Below are 18479 nucleotides of genomic sequence, written 5' to 3' on the forward strand. Positions count from 1 at the left end.
TAAGAAAAGATGCAAAATGTTGATGGCTAAATTTGACATTATGTCAATTAAGTGTAGTTGGAGAGCCAATTACTCTTTTCAATTCTTAGAGAGGAGGGTGAAATTAAAAGTATTCATATATCCTATCAAACTAGGCTTATGTAAGATATTAACATATTTATACAGATCCTTGCTCTCATAGGTATGGAAGCATCTTTGACCTAAAATAACATATGCAATGGAACCCAGACAAAATCGAGTTCCTACAGAGACTCGATAAACCACAAGTAACTAAAAATTTAGAGAAAACGAGTCACCATGGAAATGGGCATCACGTCAAACACCACATGACACCTTGGCCTAAATCCTAGGCCAAAAACTATTGTTCCGATGACTTATCACTTTCCTATCGAAAAATTGATCAGAATCCAACATCGGGACAAAACCAAGGATGGTAAGGGGGCTGGTGGGCAGTTGTTCATGCCATGGTCGGCTGGAGCAGCAAGGCGCAGGTGTGGGAGTGGTTAGAGTAGAGGTTCTCGGAGGAAAAATTAGGGAAGTGGAACAACAAGCCTTAGAAACCACTACACTATAAATCTTGGGTTTTGTGAAGTGGTAGTTTCAACAACCTGGTTACTAGTTTCACTTAAAGAAAAAGTCCGCTCGCTAATAGAGTAACCACATGTTTTGTTGACGAAGACGTAGAAAAAAACAAGGAAAACGAATGACCGTCGACGGAAAGTAAATGATATATGTTTTATTTTTATTTTTTGTTGGATAGCTAAAATCAGGTAAACCCTAAAACCCAGTTATTGGGTTAAGAAAGATGCTGAAATCCATTGGATTCCATGATTAAAACCCAAAATACTTGTAGAGACCTTACTCTTGCTCCTAAGAGTAAGTCCACATGGGAAAATTATGGGGCCACACAGATTAATATTTAATCCACATGTTATGTTTTTATTGGCTATCGACGCTAAGCAAGCAATAAAAGGTATGCAGCATTCGAATCAAATTACCAGGTAGAAAAACAGAACACAAATACCAAACAAAATATTGCGACCATGTTCAGATACCAAAACGCTCATTAAGCTTTATATATTATCAGCATTTTCGCCTTGTAGTCTGGAATAATGAGGAAATTTGGCAGGAACTAAACGGTACCTAAGTTGTCTATTTAAGTCGAACAAATTTACAAACTTGCATCATTACGCACATGTATCCTTTTGGTAAGACGCATGCATTTGCATGAGGGTAAACAATTTCAAAAAAAAAAAAAAGAACTCCCCAAGTTTTGAGTTGCATTGGTGTATGATTACTGCTACTAACAGAAATATGTGAGAGCAAAATGGAAGAAAATACTACTCCATAGTGAAATCTTGGAATGCCACATAACCCCCGGAGGCAAGCAAATTGGTTGCCATCCAATATATGTGTGATTATGCATTTATACCGATGAAATAACATCCCGGCATCCACTTTTCGCCAGCAATTCTATGCTTCAATTAGTGGGACTGTGCTTCAAGAAGAATGTTTGTGGCAGCATTGATGTCATTTCTAGCATGCACAAGTGCCTGCCTAGCTGAGTTCTGATCAAAGCCCATAGACACCAGCGTAGCAACAGCATCCTCCGATGGCTCTATGGCTGAAGATGCAACTGCGGATGGATAGGTTCTCTGCAAACAAAAGAGTTAATGAGCTGTTATTTGGAAGAATCTGAACTTGCATCGAAAAAATTGATACAATGGGCAGCAAAACTTCATGCGTATCAGTTTCAAGAGAGAGAACATTCTGCACATCAATCTAGCTAATCTTTTACCAAAAATGTAAATCTAAAAATCTTCAGAGTTACATAACCAGATTTTGACTGCTCCACAGAGCCGAATTTGAGGGTTGATACGTGTGATCTTTATTGATGAAAATGGCAATAAGTGAATGGTGAGAGAAATGGTGGCCTTTTGAGGGAAAGAACACAGAAGCAGGGAAGAAGAACGGCATCACAAAATCAAATCCTCTGGCGAGCAAGTTATTTCCAAACAAGCAATATAAACTTCTCACATTACATTTTTATGTTCGAGCAGCACTAACTGTGATGAACCCTAATGTTTTTACCCCACGTTTTGCAAACAAATAAAAACTATCTCCACGCTGCTAATAAAGAGATTTTCCAACAGATTTAGTCAGTCAATCCATGAAGACTCCATTCTTTACCCTTCAGAACGTTTCAATGTCCAATATTTTGGGTTCTACCCTTGCCAAAAACAACATTGCTAACAGACTTAATACCTACAAAAGCTCAAAATCTCAGAATTCTCCTATAATACTTAGCATTGAGTTGGAATCCTGAAGGGATTCAAAGAGCTAATCCCATCTTCAGTGCTGATTCTCACGCTTCAGCTTAAAAGTTCAAATCTCCTCTCAAATAAGTTAGAATTTCCTACTTCTCACCCTTCTATTACAGATTTTTTCCCTTTTTCTTTATTTTTTTAATAGATCCTTTTAAAAGATGATCATGGGTCACAACTCACAACAAATCCACAAATCCTCACTAATCATAGTCATGCAGCAATGGCAGTCATACCCATTTCACCCTAACAGAACTCCAAATGGCTGTTAGAGATCAAGTAACTCCACGAGCATTTTGCTCTGAATACATAGAAGATTTCGACTTTGACCAACAAAAGTACATTCCTCAAGATAGTAGTTTCAGACACTAAGGTAAATTGCATCTAGTTATATAAATATGCAATATAAACGGTGGATATTGTTGCATCCCAGCTAACCTATAATCTCTCAGCCTTCAGAAGAATGCATGAACTTTATAGATGAACCAAGAATATATTATTGAAAATTATTGAATACTAATACCCAACACCAACCATTGAGTACAAATACTATAACAAACACACACCCATCAAGCAATATTATGAAACTAAATGTAAATCATCAAAAGCATGCTATAATAGGAGTAGTTGAACACCATAAACATTCACATGCACCATATGATGCAAGTTTAATCAATCAAATGCAATGGAAGAATATTGAGTTGTATGCAAAATCTTAGCCCTTGTGTGATGCAACTCCAACTTGGGATTCCCATCACATGCTTCACGAATACACAGTTGACAGATATGCATGTTTATGTCAGCCTGTGTAATTTACGATTAATTCTGATTCCTAGTAAGAATTGCAAAAGTGAAGCATTTAAAGAATACTTGCCTCCACTTGGCGAGTTGTGTAGGAAGGTACATTTCCTGCAAGATTCCTAGCCGGTGTTGTAGGTGGATTCCCAATAGAAGGCCAAGAAAGACGCGAAAAGAATGATGTAATAAACTCAGGGAACTGTAAGATTTTAACAAATATGAAATTAATGATCATATAAATATGAACAGAGAATAAGGCTACAAAATGGATCAAACAACTAAAGAAATGGTTGAAAAAGTGAAATAATTATATTCTAGCTCAACTCCATAACTCTTCTTTACTAGAGGAACAACAAACTTGGAATTTTTCAAGATCGTTCACCTCTCATCAGAATAAATTCAATGTCTTCACATTCAGTGCTAGACCTTTTGAATTGCAAAACATTTAATCCTTTTATAAAGAGTTGCTACTAGTTTTTCCAGTTTTTATTCTAATTTACTTGGCATCCTTATTTAACTATTACTCAGTATTTATTGTAAAATTAGTCTTAATAAAGCCAAACAACATTGGAAAAAAAGAAAAGAACTTCCAAAGGATTCACTCATAAAGATAAAACCAAGTTTGAATTAAGTAAACTGAAATTTGTTGGATTAAACAATGATCAAATCCTTCAACTGGTCCCAGTACCGAAGTCAAATGTTGTACAAGAATTTCAGCAAAAATGAATACCTCTACATCTATTGAATCAATAATCCAAGAAAATTAAACCAACACCCTGAAATGAAGATGATAACAAGCTAGTTTTTCATTTCTGACAATGACATGTCAAGACAAATGGCTGGTGTGACATCTAATAATTTGATAGAATAGAGGGGGAAATGCAGAAATTGACCCCAAAAATGTTGAAGTTCAAAACCTCACATGCTTTTTTCCCCTATGTTTAGATTTCTCAAAAGACACCAAACTTTGAAGGCATAAATAATTATACCAACCCCATAAAATGCAGCACAAAGTGCATAGGCATGAAAACAAATTCACATATGCATAACTCACTACAGCTTTAAATGTAGGAAATTTGTTATAACAGACCCCAGGTCAGGACCATTCATCAATGGGTTTATACAAAAAACATAGCCACCACTGCTGAAGCCAAAATCACATTCAATCTATGGCATAGATGGAAGTCTATATGTACTCCCCACGTCTCCATCAAAAAATTAAAGTTAAAGAAGCAAAAATTTCTGAATGTCAGATTGGAAACAACCTTAGCCTTTCGGATGCGGAAGACATTTAGACGATATAAGGAACCAGCAAGGATGCCACATATCCCTGGCAAGAGAGATCTTTTCCAAGATGATAGAAGCAGCTGCAAGAAAGAAACCGAATTTTATCACTGGCCCTTGAGGTAGAAGATTAACAGTAAGCAGAAAAACTAATTACTCACTATACCTGAAGACCAGCTAGATAGATGAAAGACTTATTGGAGAAGCGAACACCAAAAATACGAAACCATGTTGAAACCGGGATGTCAAAAAAAAAGGGTACGAATGAAGCAAATATGAGGCCATAAGGTCCAGAAGTGAGCAGGTTAGATGTGGGATCTGTAAACATTAAATCTCAATTAAATTCTCTACCAGTAATGCCAATTCAGTATAGAAAACTAGTAAAGTTAACCATGCATAAAAATAACAATCATACATGCTGATGTCTAATCCGTCTTCATTAAAAACTTAATGAAAATAAGGGAAAATCTTTTTGTTGGAAGCCGATATATGATCAAGATCATGAATTATCCAACAAGAACTTAACATTATATAACAGGTATAATCACATCAACGTCAAATGGTAGATTATTCATGGGGAAGCTGAACTTCCCACACTTGCACAAGGTTATACTCGGTATCTTCGATCATCCTCATCCAATTAACTGCTTATTAGTGATAAAGTTTCAGGGTTTCATTACTTTGTTACTTTTGAGTCTTTCGCATCTGAAGGGCTTCTTTCCAATCTTATACTCAGAAATTTTTGCTCATTATTTCAAAAGTGAGACATTCAATATTTTTGCTTATTACTAATGAAAATTCAGCTCCTAGTAATCAAATAAGAAGCAAAAAACTCCGACCGTATAATAGATCTCACTTTATTTCCACATCCAAAGAGCTAAGGTTGTTTCCAATCCCTCACAAAAAAAAAGGGGCTGTCCTTAATCTGTTACTTTTGAAATAAGAAGCAAAAATATTGAATGTACCTCCAAACTGGAGGTTCATTACTTTGTTAGTTTTGTAGATGAGTGTGCTAATGTTAAATGGCTCTATCTAATGAAAGATCATCATAAGTTCTTTTCAATTTTTTGTGCCTCTTCTGTTGAAATTAAAACTCAATTTAGTCTTTCTATTTGAGTTCATAGTAACAAACTTCAGTTTAATTTCTCTACTTCCTTAGTACCTTCTTGCATGAGAATGCTCTGATTTTAGTCATCTTGTACTTGCACTCCACAATAGGAATCCTATTAAGTTTACTTGTTTATTATTTAAATGTATGTTCATAAATGTTTTCCAGTGTACTTACAACTTGTTAATTGATCAAATACCTTTCCTAAACTTATTCCTAAAGAGTGAAATTCTACCTTATTTGAATGTTTGATCCATGTGTCATTTGTGCATCAACTTTCACAAGGTAAAAATTGGACCCTTAATCTATTAAGTGTGTATTTTCAGGGTTAATCTCATTTTCGAAAGGATATCAATATTACTGTCCAATTTTTAATAAATGTTTTGTCCATGCTCCATATTGCTTGAATTCTTTCATTTCATATATAAATCAGTTTCTCTTCCTCTACTTGCTCCTATTGAGTCCAATCGTATTGCTTATACAACAGAAGAATTCAAATCATTCTTCAAGTCTTTCAAGTTGATTATCTCATCCTAACTTGTTGATACGTATACACCGGGAAGTAGAGTCCTTCAGTTCTGCCAACTGAACCAATCCAAGAAGAGTTCCCTTTTCCTTGGATCCTTTTCCTAGTGCTATTCCTCCTAATTTACATCTTCCTATTGGTAAACATTCTTTTATGGCTCATCCTACTTCTAACTGTGTCCTCAAGCTTTGTCAGCTTACTATTTCTCTTTTATCTCTACATTAACCTCTATATCTATTCCTAATCTGCTTCTTATGCTCTTCCCAATCTGGATTCATTAGATACCATGGAAAATGAGACGGGTTCCTTGAGGGGCCATGGTACTTTCAAACTTGTGGAATTCCCTATGTTGGTTGTAGATGGTTTATACATAAAGTAAAATCAGATGGCTTGATTGATAGATTGAAAACTTGCTTGGTTGCTAAGAATTAAACTTACGTGCATGAAGTTGATTATTTTGACACATTTTCACCTTTTGCCAAGCATACTCCATTGTCATTGATGCATACTTTTAACTATCACTTAGTTACACATGCAAATTGCCTACTTAGATGGTGACCCTGGGGAGGAAGTTTATATGTAGAAACCACCTGATTAATTGCTCAGGCAAAGTCAAAGCTAGTATGTCATTTGAAGAAATCTTTGCATGGGTAAAAACAATCTCCTAGGGCACTGTTACGCCTGTGGGTCTGGGATTGATAGCTCAAAAATCTATTTTTAGGGTTTTGATAAAATTTTGCTTAGGTTTTATTATTCCATTCGTCCTGAACCAATCTTTATTACATAAATAGGAAACCTATTATAAAAGGACATAAATCAACAAAAATAGAAGTACAACAAAACCTAAGGAAAGAAATAAAACCGTAACCTAAACCTTAAGTAGAGAATTAAAATTAATGACCTTTCCTCTCATAGATTCAGCCCATAACATTACTCCCCCCTGGAAAAAGAGCTTGTCCTCAAGCTTGAAGTCATGATAAACTTCACAAACCTTCACAAACCCAAAAGGGATTGTGGACCTTCACAAACCTGTTCTGGTTTATCAGCACCATTGAATAAATCTTTTCAAACTCCTCACCCGCATTCAATATTTTCAAAAGTAACTCAGGAAGTTTAGACTGATTATACTTTTCCAATATAGAGTTGAAAGTTTTTTTTTTATTGAGCTTAAAGAAAAAGATGGCTGTTGGATATGAGTTTGGAAGGATCTAATGCATAGAATAAGAACCATTGGTAGAGGCTATCATGGTTTGGTTTTGTTCAGTTAGAAGGTCTACCTTCGTAAGATTGGTAGAGGCTGTCAAGGTTTGGTTTTGTTCAGCTAGAAGATCTACATTCGTATCTACCAAAAAGTTACTAATCTGTTTACCGGTCAAGGATCGCTGGCATTGATGCCAAATTGTTATGTCCATAGGTTAGGGGAGACTAAAACCTTAGCACTCGTTAGAGAGAGATTGAAATCTCTTTAAGGGTTTTGATAAAAATTCTGCTTAGGTTTTATTATTCATACACCCCAGACCAGTCTTATTACATTAATAGGAAACCCATTCTAGAAAGGAAATAAATCAACTGAAATAAATGCACAACAAAACCTAAGGAAAGAAGTAAAATCACAAACTAAGCCTTAGTTAGAGAATTAAAATTAATGGCCTTTCCTAACATAGATTTGGCCCATAACAAGCATGGTTTGGGAGGTACAATGATGTTGATATTGAATTAGGTCTTCCAAGGTGCAGAATAAACCAAGTTGTTGTCTATTGACAAACAAAAGCCATTAAAATTCTACCAGAATGCAGATGATATTGTCATTACTGGTGATGATAGGTAAAGGATACAAGCATTGATATCATATATTTGAACTAAATTTCAAACCAAGGATTTCAGGTATTTGTGATATATTTTAGGTGTAGAAGTTGCTATATCTTGTAATGGGACTTCACAATCCCAAAAGAAGTATTAACTGGACTAGTTGACTTACTTTCTGAATGCATTGTTAGGATGCAAGCCTTTTGATGATCCTATTGATCCCAAAACCAAATTATTAGCTAATCAAGATGATGCGTTGACTGATCCAAATTGTTATCAGAGATTGGTTGCCAAGTTGAACTAGTCAAGCAACTCTCCTCATATAACCTTAAATCCAGCATTTCATGAAAAAAACTAAACAAAATAAGGTGGATGGTCATCTAGTTTGAGACAAACTCAAATATAATGTAATCTGCAATCAATGAGATTCATGGACCAATTACAACAATTGTTAATGAAGTCTACCAGGTTCAAGAGTAAGATATATTTGCAAAAGCAGGGTACATATGACATTTTGCTCCAACTTGGGGGATAGTATTAAGTACTTAGGTTAAAGGGTAAATTAATCATTTGTACAATTCAATGTTCTAATATAAGTACATGGGAGATTACTACATCAAGAGAAGCTAATTTTTCCCATGTAACAATCATTGGTTATATATCTAGTAGCCAAAAGGAAATGACAAAGAATTAAGCATTCTAATTCATAGAATGAAACTGAGAACCTATTCAAAAGAATTCCTTAGGAATTCCTAATTGTCTATGGGGGCTTCTTTACTTCTTTCTTTAAGGTAACTTTAAGATGAATTAAGCACTCCTCTAGTAGCATACTTATTCATTTGGAAAAGAATTTTGAAACTTGACCAAGAAAATATTACCAAAAGAAAAGAAGAGACTAGACAAACTGAGACAAAAAGAATATAAATAGTTAAAAAGATCGATGTCACATAGATTTAGATTAGAAAATAAGGGCATAGAATGATATGACAATGCATACCTTTAAGGATAGCTACTGCCATAACCTCAAAGAGGAATGAAGCCATTACTGAGAACAAAATAAAAACCTGCATAACCAAGGCAGACAAAATTTTACGTGTAGGAATTGGGAAAAAAGTACTTTAGCTTCTAAGGGAGTGTGAGCTGCCAATACTAAGGAAATATAAGAATATACCATTTTGTAAGTCAAACAGAGAATGTCTTCAATTGATGATATCCACTATTATATGTGAAATTTATGAGTACTACCATCAAAATCTATTGATGACTGCTCATTTTCTTAATTTAATGCAAAGCTACTGTATAGAATAACCCCTCTAGATGCACTACCGATAGGTTAAGTGGCTGAGTAATTTTTATAACAACAGATAATTCATCTTGTTCTTGACAACCTAAATTTGGATTTGGATTTCAAATTCGGAATGTAATTTTCATACATAAATGATCAAAGACTTGTGATCCAACAATTTCAACAAATTAACATTACTAGTAGGGTAACTATAAGATTTCAATTTAAATTCAAATAAATATTTTTAGTCTATTATGCAAAGAATTAATTGATATAATCAAACTATGTAAATAACATCTTTCTCTGCCTCTCCCCTATTGCTTCCATCTCTTTCTCTTTGATTTATAAAAGCCTTATGAAACTCAAACTGACTCTCTCTGGGACTCCAATTTCTTATCTAAAACACCAAAAGTTCAAAAGTCAACTAGAGAGTTGATTGAGCTTATTAAGGGAAGAGATGAGATCAAAGAAGTTAAAGATTAATTGAAATATTGAGTAATCAAACATCAAAGATTTAAACTTCACGACGGGTTTGCTTAAAATGTACTCATTGTTGGTTAAAGGACAAACAAAGAACTTGGATTAAAAACCACATTCAAATTTTCAAAAACCAAAGCATGGGATTCACATAAGCTGGTGATACAAGCTAGTTGAGGATTCTTAACAACTTCACCTTAAGCAATTTGGGCACCATTACCAGTTTCTTCTTGCATCACAATTCATGAATCAAATAAATTAATCTTTTGGACGGTAGTTTCTCAATCAGAGTATTTGTTTAAACTCCTATAATTGATTCAATAAAGAAAGAAAATATATGAATTTGGGATTTTTGCATATTCCCCGACTTCTTTTTACATACCAAATTGTCATAAAATTTCGTAGCTTAAAAAAAACAGATTGTTGAACACTTTACTCTTTAACGGTTGATAACTTAGAAAAGCAGACAAACCTTACATAATGTTTTAAGCCTAGCAGTTAAAACCAAAAAAGGATGGATATGTTCAAACATGGAAAAAACAAGAAACGGTTTATAAATATTAACCGATTAACAGTCCTTCACTGAAATCAATATAGACAACATCAGAACAGGAGTTTCAGAAAATAATCTCCAGCCAAAGAAGTAAACAAGTAGTAGAATAATATTGAGAACAAGGCGTATTGTAGGTGATAACACTACTTGCTGGAACAAAAGTTTGAGGAGTTGCCAATGCTAGTAGAAGGTGAATGTAAATTATTGTATCTAGCTGAAACTGATTTCAAGGGATTTTCATCATAAATTCCCTTCCTTCTTTGGAGTTTTACCCTACTTCATGAAGAAAAAGAAACTGAATCTGGCTGGTTCCAATTTCTGTGGCAACAGATGTTTCAGATACAATAGATAGGAAGAAAGGGAAGAAGAGGGATGTCAGTGGAGGGAGAGACCAGAACTTGGAAAGTAAAAGGAAACATATATGATTCACTATTCAATTGCAAATTAGTCAGTAGCTAAAGTCAAATGAAAATCATACATGCACTGACTATTCCTTATTTATTTTCATTTTCCCCACCGGAACAAATGCATTAGTCCAGTCACAAAAGCAAATTTTTAAATAATGTGACTGAATAGACACTTAAGAACAACAGAAGTCAAATTTACTTTGTCAATACCACATCTTTACTAGTGGTAGGGTCCCAAAAAATTTCACCAATATTGGTATGAAGCTGGCCCTAGTTCCATTCTGATTCGATACAGGGCTGCCCTGTAATACAGCAGTTGTATTGGCACAGCTTGGGCATTTCCCCTAAGATCCTACTCCAGCCAATATGCAAACTTTCCTACTTTTCCAAATCTTGGAAGAGAGTGAAATAAGGGGGAAAAATCAAATCCATATCAGATGTTTCTGTTAAATGGCAGGGCCTCTCCTAATATGGTTCAGAGTATTAGTAGTACAGTTTGGTCACTGCAGTTTACTTCACTACACATACATTCTATAATAATATTTTAACTGTCTGAATACTAGGTACAACATTAAAGGAATACATAAGACAAAAAAACAGAATGCTCCAGTATAAATGCCACAATTACTCACAGAGTACTTATTGGAACCAATTTGTCGCTCAAAGACCCTGAAGTAGTACAGTAGATAAAGTCCAAACATCAGTTCTGGTGTAGATGAAAAGGCAAAGACTGATGTGATTAACTTCCATATGCTAAGTTTTGTGAAAATATCCTGTTACAAAGATGGAACAACCAGTAAGAGTTATACACAATTAACCTAGAAGATCACATTTCATCTTTGACTCCCCAAAAGTAAATAAACAGATGCAATGCCATTCGACTTAATTTTGGTGATGAGAGATCAGACACGTACACCATGGCATGACAAACAGTTACTTTACCAGCATTTAATTTTATTATATATTTTGCAGTTTTAGAGCAGAGTTAAGACCAGACCCCCTCACCCACCTCAAATTACCATAACTTTACTATTTGGCTTTCTGGACAAGAAATCATATCACATTACCCCCCCCCAAGCCTTTTTTTCCCATTTCAGAGACAAGTAAGCTTTTGGAAATGGAAAGCATACTTCCTGAATTTGTTTTATCAAGCATATAAATAGATGCGCTTAAGCTAGGGAGAGGCAAAATTTAAAAAGTACACCATTCCATTTTATTTATCTGAAATAAAATGTGATAATTTTTGCACACTCAACTAATAACGAATCGAGTAGCATTGCAACCCTTCTTTAGATGTTTTCGAAAAAATGTAGCACCAATTAATTCAATACTAATTATTATTCCTAAATATGGACATAAGGATGATTATAGTAGTACAATAATATTAAGCATATATTGAGACATTCAAAGAAACTAAAGCAGGCTTTATTGTTGAATGTAAGCCTGTTTTCCACTTGAGCTCACTACTTCAAAAGCTGCTTCTATATCATAATTTTCTACTTCATTTATATTATTTGTGTGCATCCTAATTAGCTTCTGGGATATGGTCTTAAATATAGCATACAGCAATGCGTTGGTATAGCCAAAACTATCAGGTAAGGAAAGATGTAGTTTGTTGTTGAAGTTGTCTGTCTTACAAGATTATTAACAATCGATGAGAAACCTGAGTTTTGACAACGTGTTAGACTATATTGTCCTCCGGTTCACAGAATGTCAACAGATAGCAACCTCTACTTGGTATGTTAATTCTAAACTTCAGTTAAATCAGTGACAAAAGAATACTTGATTTTGAGCCAACTTATTAGGCCAAAATAATAAGTTCTAATAATTGAATATCACCCACATACTTGTTCTCTTATAAGATGAATTTCAGGTATCTTAGTATTTGCATTGCAAAAATATCTAAACAACTGATATCCTCAGCGCAAGACTAAAAGAAACTAACTAAAAATCTATGAAAGATCTAATGATGAGCAAACAAGAAAACTTAGAAATCATTTTCATCTTACCAGCCCAACAGCAATGGTTGCTCAAAATGAACTCTTCTAAATCAGTAGTTAATGAATAAAAGGGTAAAAGAAAGTCAAGATAAAAGAAAGTCAAGATCTACTTGATGCATAGATAACCAAAACAATTACGGGTTCAATAAAAGATCCACTTTAAAACCAAAAGAACAATCATAAATCTCTCATTCTTTACACAAAATCACAGGACAGTTCTTTTTTACTTCAATTTTCAGAAAAAGCAAAAGTCAATCCTAGTAAATTAGAAAAAATAGAAAAACAACTCCTTATACTGAAATTGAAATGGTAGATCAAAGATGCATTACAGGAAAACCCTAGAAAATAGTTCACATAAAAAAGAGAGTACGAATTTAACACCGAAACTGAAGTTAAAGAGGGGAAATTCCAGGGGATCAAAATCCATAAAATTAAAAAAAAATCGAATCAGATTCAAAGCGACACACTACTTAAACAAGGGGGTTACCTGATAGGACAAACCGAGCTTGAAAGAACGACCTTGGATCCCAAAGAATACGGTGAAGAGGGCAGATGCAATTACAAAGGTTTTGGTCACCGGAGCATTATCTGCAGCCAAATAATCAAAATAATATACAATTAATCAAAGATTTCAAGGGAAATAGGGAATAAAAGAAGAAGAAATTGCACGCACTGAAACCAGAGGGGCCGCCGTTCATCTTTGGAAATGGGGAAGCAACGACCTCTGTATTTCAAATTTCACACTTTCTTTTTGGTCTTCGGTTTAGAACGGAATTACAGAACTGAATGAATTCTCTTTCTATTCATTTTCTAGTTTTCCTTTCTCCTTTTTTTTTCTTTTTTCTTTTTTTTTCCTGATGACGGCTCTCTTTTTTTCCCTTTTTTTTCTTTTTTGAAAATTGAAAATTCTCTTATCTTTTTTTTTAATTATTATTTTTCCAATTAATTTGTAAAAAAACAAATCATTCCTATTGTGATAAAATTACCATGGGCACCCTTATATTCGGACTCAAATTTTATTTTATCTTTCTACTCAAAATGAATAAATTAGTCACTGTACTTTAGATAAAAAAGTAAATTGATCATTCTTTTAAAAATTTCATTTATTGTTATTATTAAAAATTATTTTATGTACGTCAGCGTGAGGTACGTGTGGCACATATCGTGTCATTGTTTGGTTATCTTGTTAGCCATGCTAGTTTTTAATAATAAAAATAAATTAACTTTCTAATAGAAAGAATCAATTTTTTTATCTAATCTATAAGGACTAATTTACTTATTTTTGAATAAATAGAGCAAAATGTAATCTAACACCTTGTACAGAGAACTCCATGATATTTTTACCTTTCAATTGCGAGCGAAGTCTTGACTTGTTGAGAGTTAAAAAGATATCTTATATCATTTGTAGGTTTTTTTATTAATTTAATTTTATAATATAGTTGGTTCGACGTATAATTTATATTTATATTATATTTGTTAATATATTATCTTTATAATACAGAAACTTTCAAATAAAAAATTTATTCCAATTAATCCCACAAAATGTCTATTATACTAGTTTTATTTTCAGATGTGTTATATGTGAATAGATTTTTTATTTTTATTATTTAATAAAAAAAAATAAATATATTGAGTTTATAATGATATATTATAATTAATAATAAAATTGTACCTATTTGTTTATCCATTTTCTACTCAAATCGTCAAAACAAAATTATAGAACAAAATATTTGTGTAGATTGAAAAAGTTACTTCATTAACAATAGTATAAGAACTTAGTAACAATGCAATTGTATTATGAACATCGATAATGTAACATCCTCAATACGTTTGTCGGGAACAATGGTAAACTAAGAGCAAATGTATTATAATTTGAGAAGGTTATAAAATAAGAAAAGAATTATCAGTGTTAGCAGAGAGTGAAGATAGATACTGAAAGTAATTGAAAAGACTCGTATGGTGTGAGAAATTAATTCGGAGTATAAACTAAATTGTAAGAAAATAAAAAGTGTTGGGGTAAAAGTGTAAAAAATTAAATTATAAAGAATAATATTGGAAGGAAGGAAAAATAGGAAGGATTAAAAGAGTAAATATACTAAAAGAATGATGGTAATATGATTCATAAATGAAATTGTAAAGAAAGTTAGAAGGGCAAAATAGATTTTTAATTAAATTAATTAGATATTTTGATGGAATTATGTAGAGAATTCTCATCATTTTCTCTCATTCCCACGCACCCTCTTTATCTCCATCTTCTCAACTTTTGATTTTATTACATTTTTATCCTTTTCACTATTTTCAAAACTTCTAAGTTTAATTTCTCCAATTTTCTTCATAAATATTTAGTAAAATCAATAGAGAAGCTTAGTAACTATATTAGTTTTAATGAGAAGTGTATCCATAGTTGCCTCGGAGAAGACAAAAAATAAGAATTAAGGTTTGATCATAAGAGATTAAGGTAAGTATGATAAGTTTTTCATAGATTTCATGTTAGTTTTATTTAAAGAGCGTAGATATGCTATTTGATTGTAATTTTTGCAAGTAAATCTTGTATATTTTGATATAGAAATGAAGAAAAAGAGAAGAGAAGTGAACAAATTGGTGATAAAGGCAAAAAGATAGCCAAAGAGGAGAAGAAGAAGAGGAAAAAGAAAGTTTGATTCCAAGGCTTTGGTTGTAAGTACAACTAGAATTTTACTTAACCTAATTAGTTTTAATTAGTAAGTTAATTAGATGAAATAGTTTTATATGATTTTTTTCATTAATCATTGTGTTTTGTGTACATGAGGATTTTATTGTGAATGATGGAATTAATTGTTTAATTCCATTTATTATGTGAATTATTATAGTGAATGAAAGAAAAATGAAAAATGAATAAATTGCAAAACATGTAAATGTGAATGTGAGGAGTAATTGTAAATTTTATTAGTGAATATGGGATATTATAAAAAGGTGTGTTATGTTTCATTTAACAAGGAAAACTTGTTATTGTATTTATTGAATTCTTTTTAATGAGGACTAAATTGAAAAAAATTAAAAGTATATAAAATCTATTCTGAAATGTAAAAATAAAGTCAATTCTAATATAATTGCCATTTGGAAGTACTTAGCACGCTCTCTGTTCTAATACCACTTTCGTGTTATTCTGTTCTAACATAGCACTCTGATGCTACTCTATTTTGTTATTGCACTTCGGTGCATCTATGTACTATTGTTATATATCTTACGAGTTTTGTTAAGTCCACATTGGGTCTCTATTAAATTATAAAAGACAAAATAAAACTATAATCAATATGAGATAATGAAAAGAAATATAATGATTGGGTTATAGCATGGAGATTCTTAAGTTATTATGTTCTATACTTATTTAATATCATGTTATTGTAATTTACTTACATTTACTTAATAAAAAGGTAAGTATAATTCTCATTGTACTTACTAAGTTTTCACAAACTTATCGCATTATTTTTAATATGTAGGTAAAGATGTGAAGTAAAGATTATTGAGGATTGGGCTTCTCACATCTCATCACAACCGAAAAGCTTGGAGAAGAGTATGCTTACTCCACAATTTTGTTTTAAGTATATGGCATGTACACAAGTGAAATATTTATGTGAAAGTGAGTGAAAGTCTAGTTGATCTTATACTTGAGATCAATATGTTGTGTAACTTAAATATAAGATATTTCATCGTTTATGAGTTTTAATTAATGTTTGAACTTATTACAAATGATTTTGGTATGATTTAAATGTGTTTGAAAGCAAAAATTTTAGGTCCATTGTGCCAGGTCTCGAGACATAAATTTTGAAACTAAAAATCTACAATAACATTGCCTTGTCCTGGGACATATTGGACTTTGTCTCGAGACACAAGCCCTTTATATTGAGACATACACTCATTTGTCTCAAGACAATGCAACTTTGAAGTCAAATTTTTACAGTGCCATGTCAATGTCTCGAGACATGTAGGCCATAGTCTCAACACATACGGACCTACAAGACAAAATTCTTAATTGAATGATAAGAGTCCCGAAACAAAATTTACACGCAATCATTCTTTGTTATTAGTCTAATTATGTTCTTAAATGTGTAATGAGGCATTGAAATCATTAATAAAGGTCTAATTTAAAAGTATTTGAAATTGTAAATGAATGCTCAGTGTTAAATGTAAAATTCATTGCTCCAGTTTACTCAGGTAATGGGTGTTATAGATAAACTAATCAAAAAAAATTTCATCTCTATTTGTAAAATTGTACTTTTTGGTAGAAAAAATGAGCATTAAGTTGAACTTAATAGAAGGGTACAGTGCATAAAATGTTCAACCTTATAAGCACTGATAAAAAAAAGCATAAAACTAGGAATACCATGATAAACAACAAGTCAAGTGATATATCCCGAGACAAAAAGTTTTGAGTAGAAAAGATGCTACTGCCTTTTCTTGCAAGAGCGTCAACACATGTATTTCCTTCCCAAAAAACATGAACCAAATGACTACGGTGGAAGGTTGCCTATAAAGTCTTGTAATCTACAACCAAAGATTTAAGATAAAAAAAATTGAACAACCAGTAGAAAAAAAATTAGAGAGATAAAAGCAGTGGCATCCACTTCAACAATAACAGAATCAACATTAAAATCTTTAGCCAAGGATAAGCCATCTTAAAGAGCCCAAAGCTTAGCAATGATATTCATTCTAAATCCAATGGATTGGTGACAATCCTGTTGAATATGGTGTCCTAAATGTAGTATATTCGTTTAAAATACTAATATTTTTCAAACAACTTGATTTAATTATAATATTCATTAAATACATTAATACCTTCTGTATATTGTCCTCAATGGTTTTTGCGTACAAAGCAAAATGGAACCAAATATTGACTCAATGGGTATCTAGCGTTTAACTAATACAAAATAGTATTACGTGGTTGGATCATGATATGAAAAGATAACTAATAAAATAAGATTTAGTTTTAAAGCCCAGAACATTTATCACTTTCGTCAACTTACTCGTAAGTATTGGAGATTTCTATAAGTAATAAATTACAATAAAATTACTTTGATGAAGAAGTATTCCAAGTATAGAACCTTGTTGTATTTAGATAAAAGATAGATAAGTTTTGTTTGATACCTATAAGCTTGCTAAGCATCCAATATGCATACCTTGTTTGCTTTCCCTTTTTCCTTTAGAGAGCCACCTTACGGAACTCATTAAATTAGATCGTCTCGAAGCTCACATTACCACTGAATCGGTAGTTATTTGATCATTTTGAGTCTAGGGTTGTGGCATGTATTCATAAGATGTCTTGGTGTTACCCTAACGTATATAAGTATTGGTGAATTCAAAAGTTTGGGATGATTATGGCAAATGTTGATTTTTAGATGTTAAGTGTAACAACTCGATTTTTAGTGGTGCCAAAAAATACGATTTCGAAACCCCGTTTCCATAAACTGATTATGCAAATATTAAATATGAATATTTATTGGTTGGTATAATAGTATATTAAAGTTTGGTCTGATAATTTTGTTGAATTAATAGTTAATTTATGCGCGAGGACTAAATTGTAAAAGTCAAATCGCTAAAGGTTTTTAATTGGTCCAAGACTTAAGGATTTAAATTGCAATTAGTCAAAGGTTTAAAGTGGTAAATTAATCATTTTTCAATATGATTTAGTGACTTATGATGACATCTTCTACCTTTGTTAATTAAATAGGTTAAAGTTAATAAAGTATGATTAGTTTAATCAATCAAATTAATTAGTATTTAATCACACTATATAAGTTAAAATAATGTAAAGAATAAATCTTTTTCATCTTCTTCTTCATGCCAAATTTGAGAGAAAGTAAAACCCTTTGAATATCAAAACATTCGATCTTTCAATTGGTAAGCAAATTAAGTTATTGTCTTGTAATTTTTA

At 32.4% G+C, this 18479-nt stretch overlaps 1 protein-coding gene across 2 annotated transcripts; it reads right to left on the reverse strand.

The window, feature by feature from the left end:
* Nucleotides 1-1052: 1052 nt before the first annotated feature.
* Nucleotides 1053-13476, reverse strand: LOC107935547 (rhomboid-like protein 20). 2 transcript variants are annotated; one of them, XM_016868175.2, is made up of 8 exons: nucleotides 13242-13476; nucleotides 13056-13156; nucleotides 11201-11341; nucleotides 8844-8910; nucleotides 4573-4643; nucleotides 4388-4489; nucleotides 3199-3321; nucleotides 1053-1655 (listed from the first exon to the last, which is right to left on the reverse strand). In XM_016868175.2, the coding sequence occupies exons 1-8, from the start codon at nucleotides 13264-13266 to the stop codon at nucleotides 1485-1487; spliced, it is 801 nt and encodes a 266-aa protein (XP_016723664.2). In that variant the 5' UTR covers nucleotides 13267-13476; the 3' UTR covers nucleotides 1053-1484. The 2 variants fall into 2 exon arrangements, with proteins under 2 accessions (XP_016723664.2, XP_016723663.2); XM_016868174.2 differs by having other exon boundaries at nucleotides 4573-4724.
* Nucleotides 13477-18479: the final 5003 nt, after the last annotated feature.

The sequence above is a fragment of the Gossypium hirsutum genome, chromosome D13, assembly GCF_007990345.1.
Source record: "Gossypium hirsutum isolate 1008001.06 chromosome D13, Gossypium_hirsutum_v2.1, whole genome shotgun sequence".
Classification (NCBI taxonomy): domain Eukaryota; kingdom Viridiplantae; phylum Streptophyta; class Magnoliopsida; order Malvales; family Malvaceae; genus Gossypium; species Gossypium hirsutum.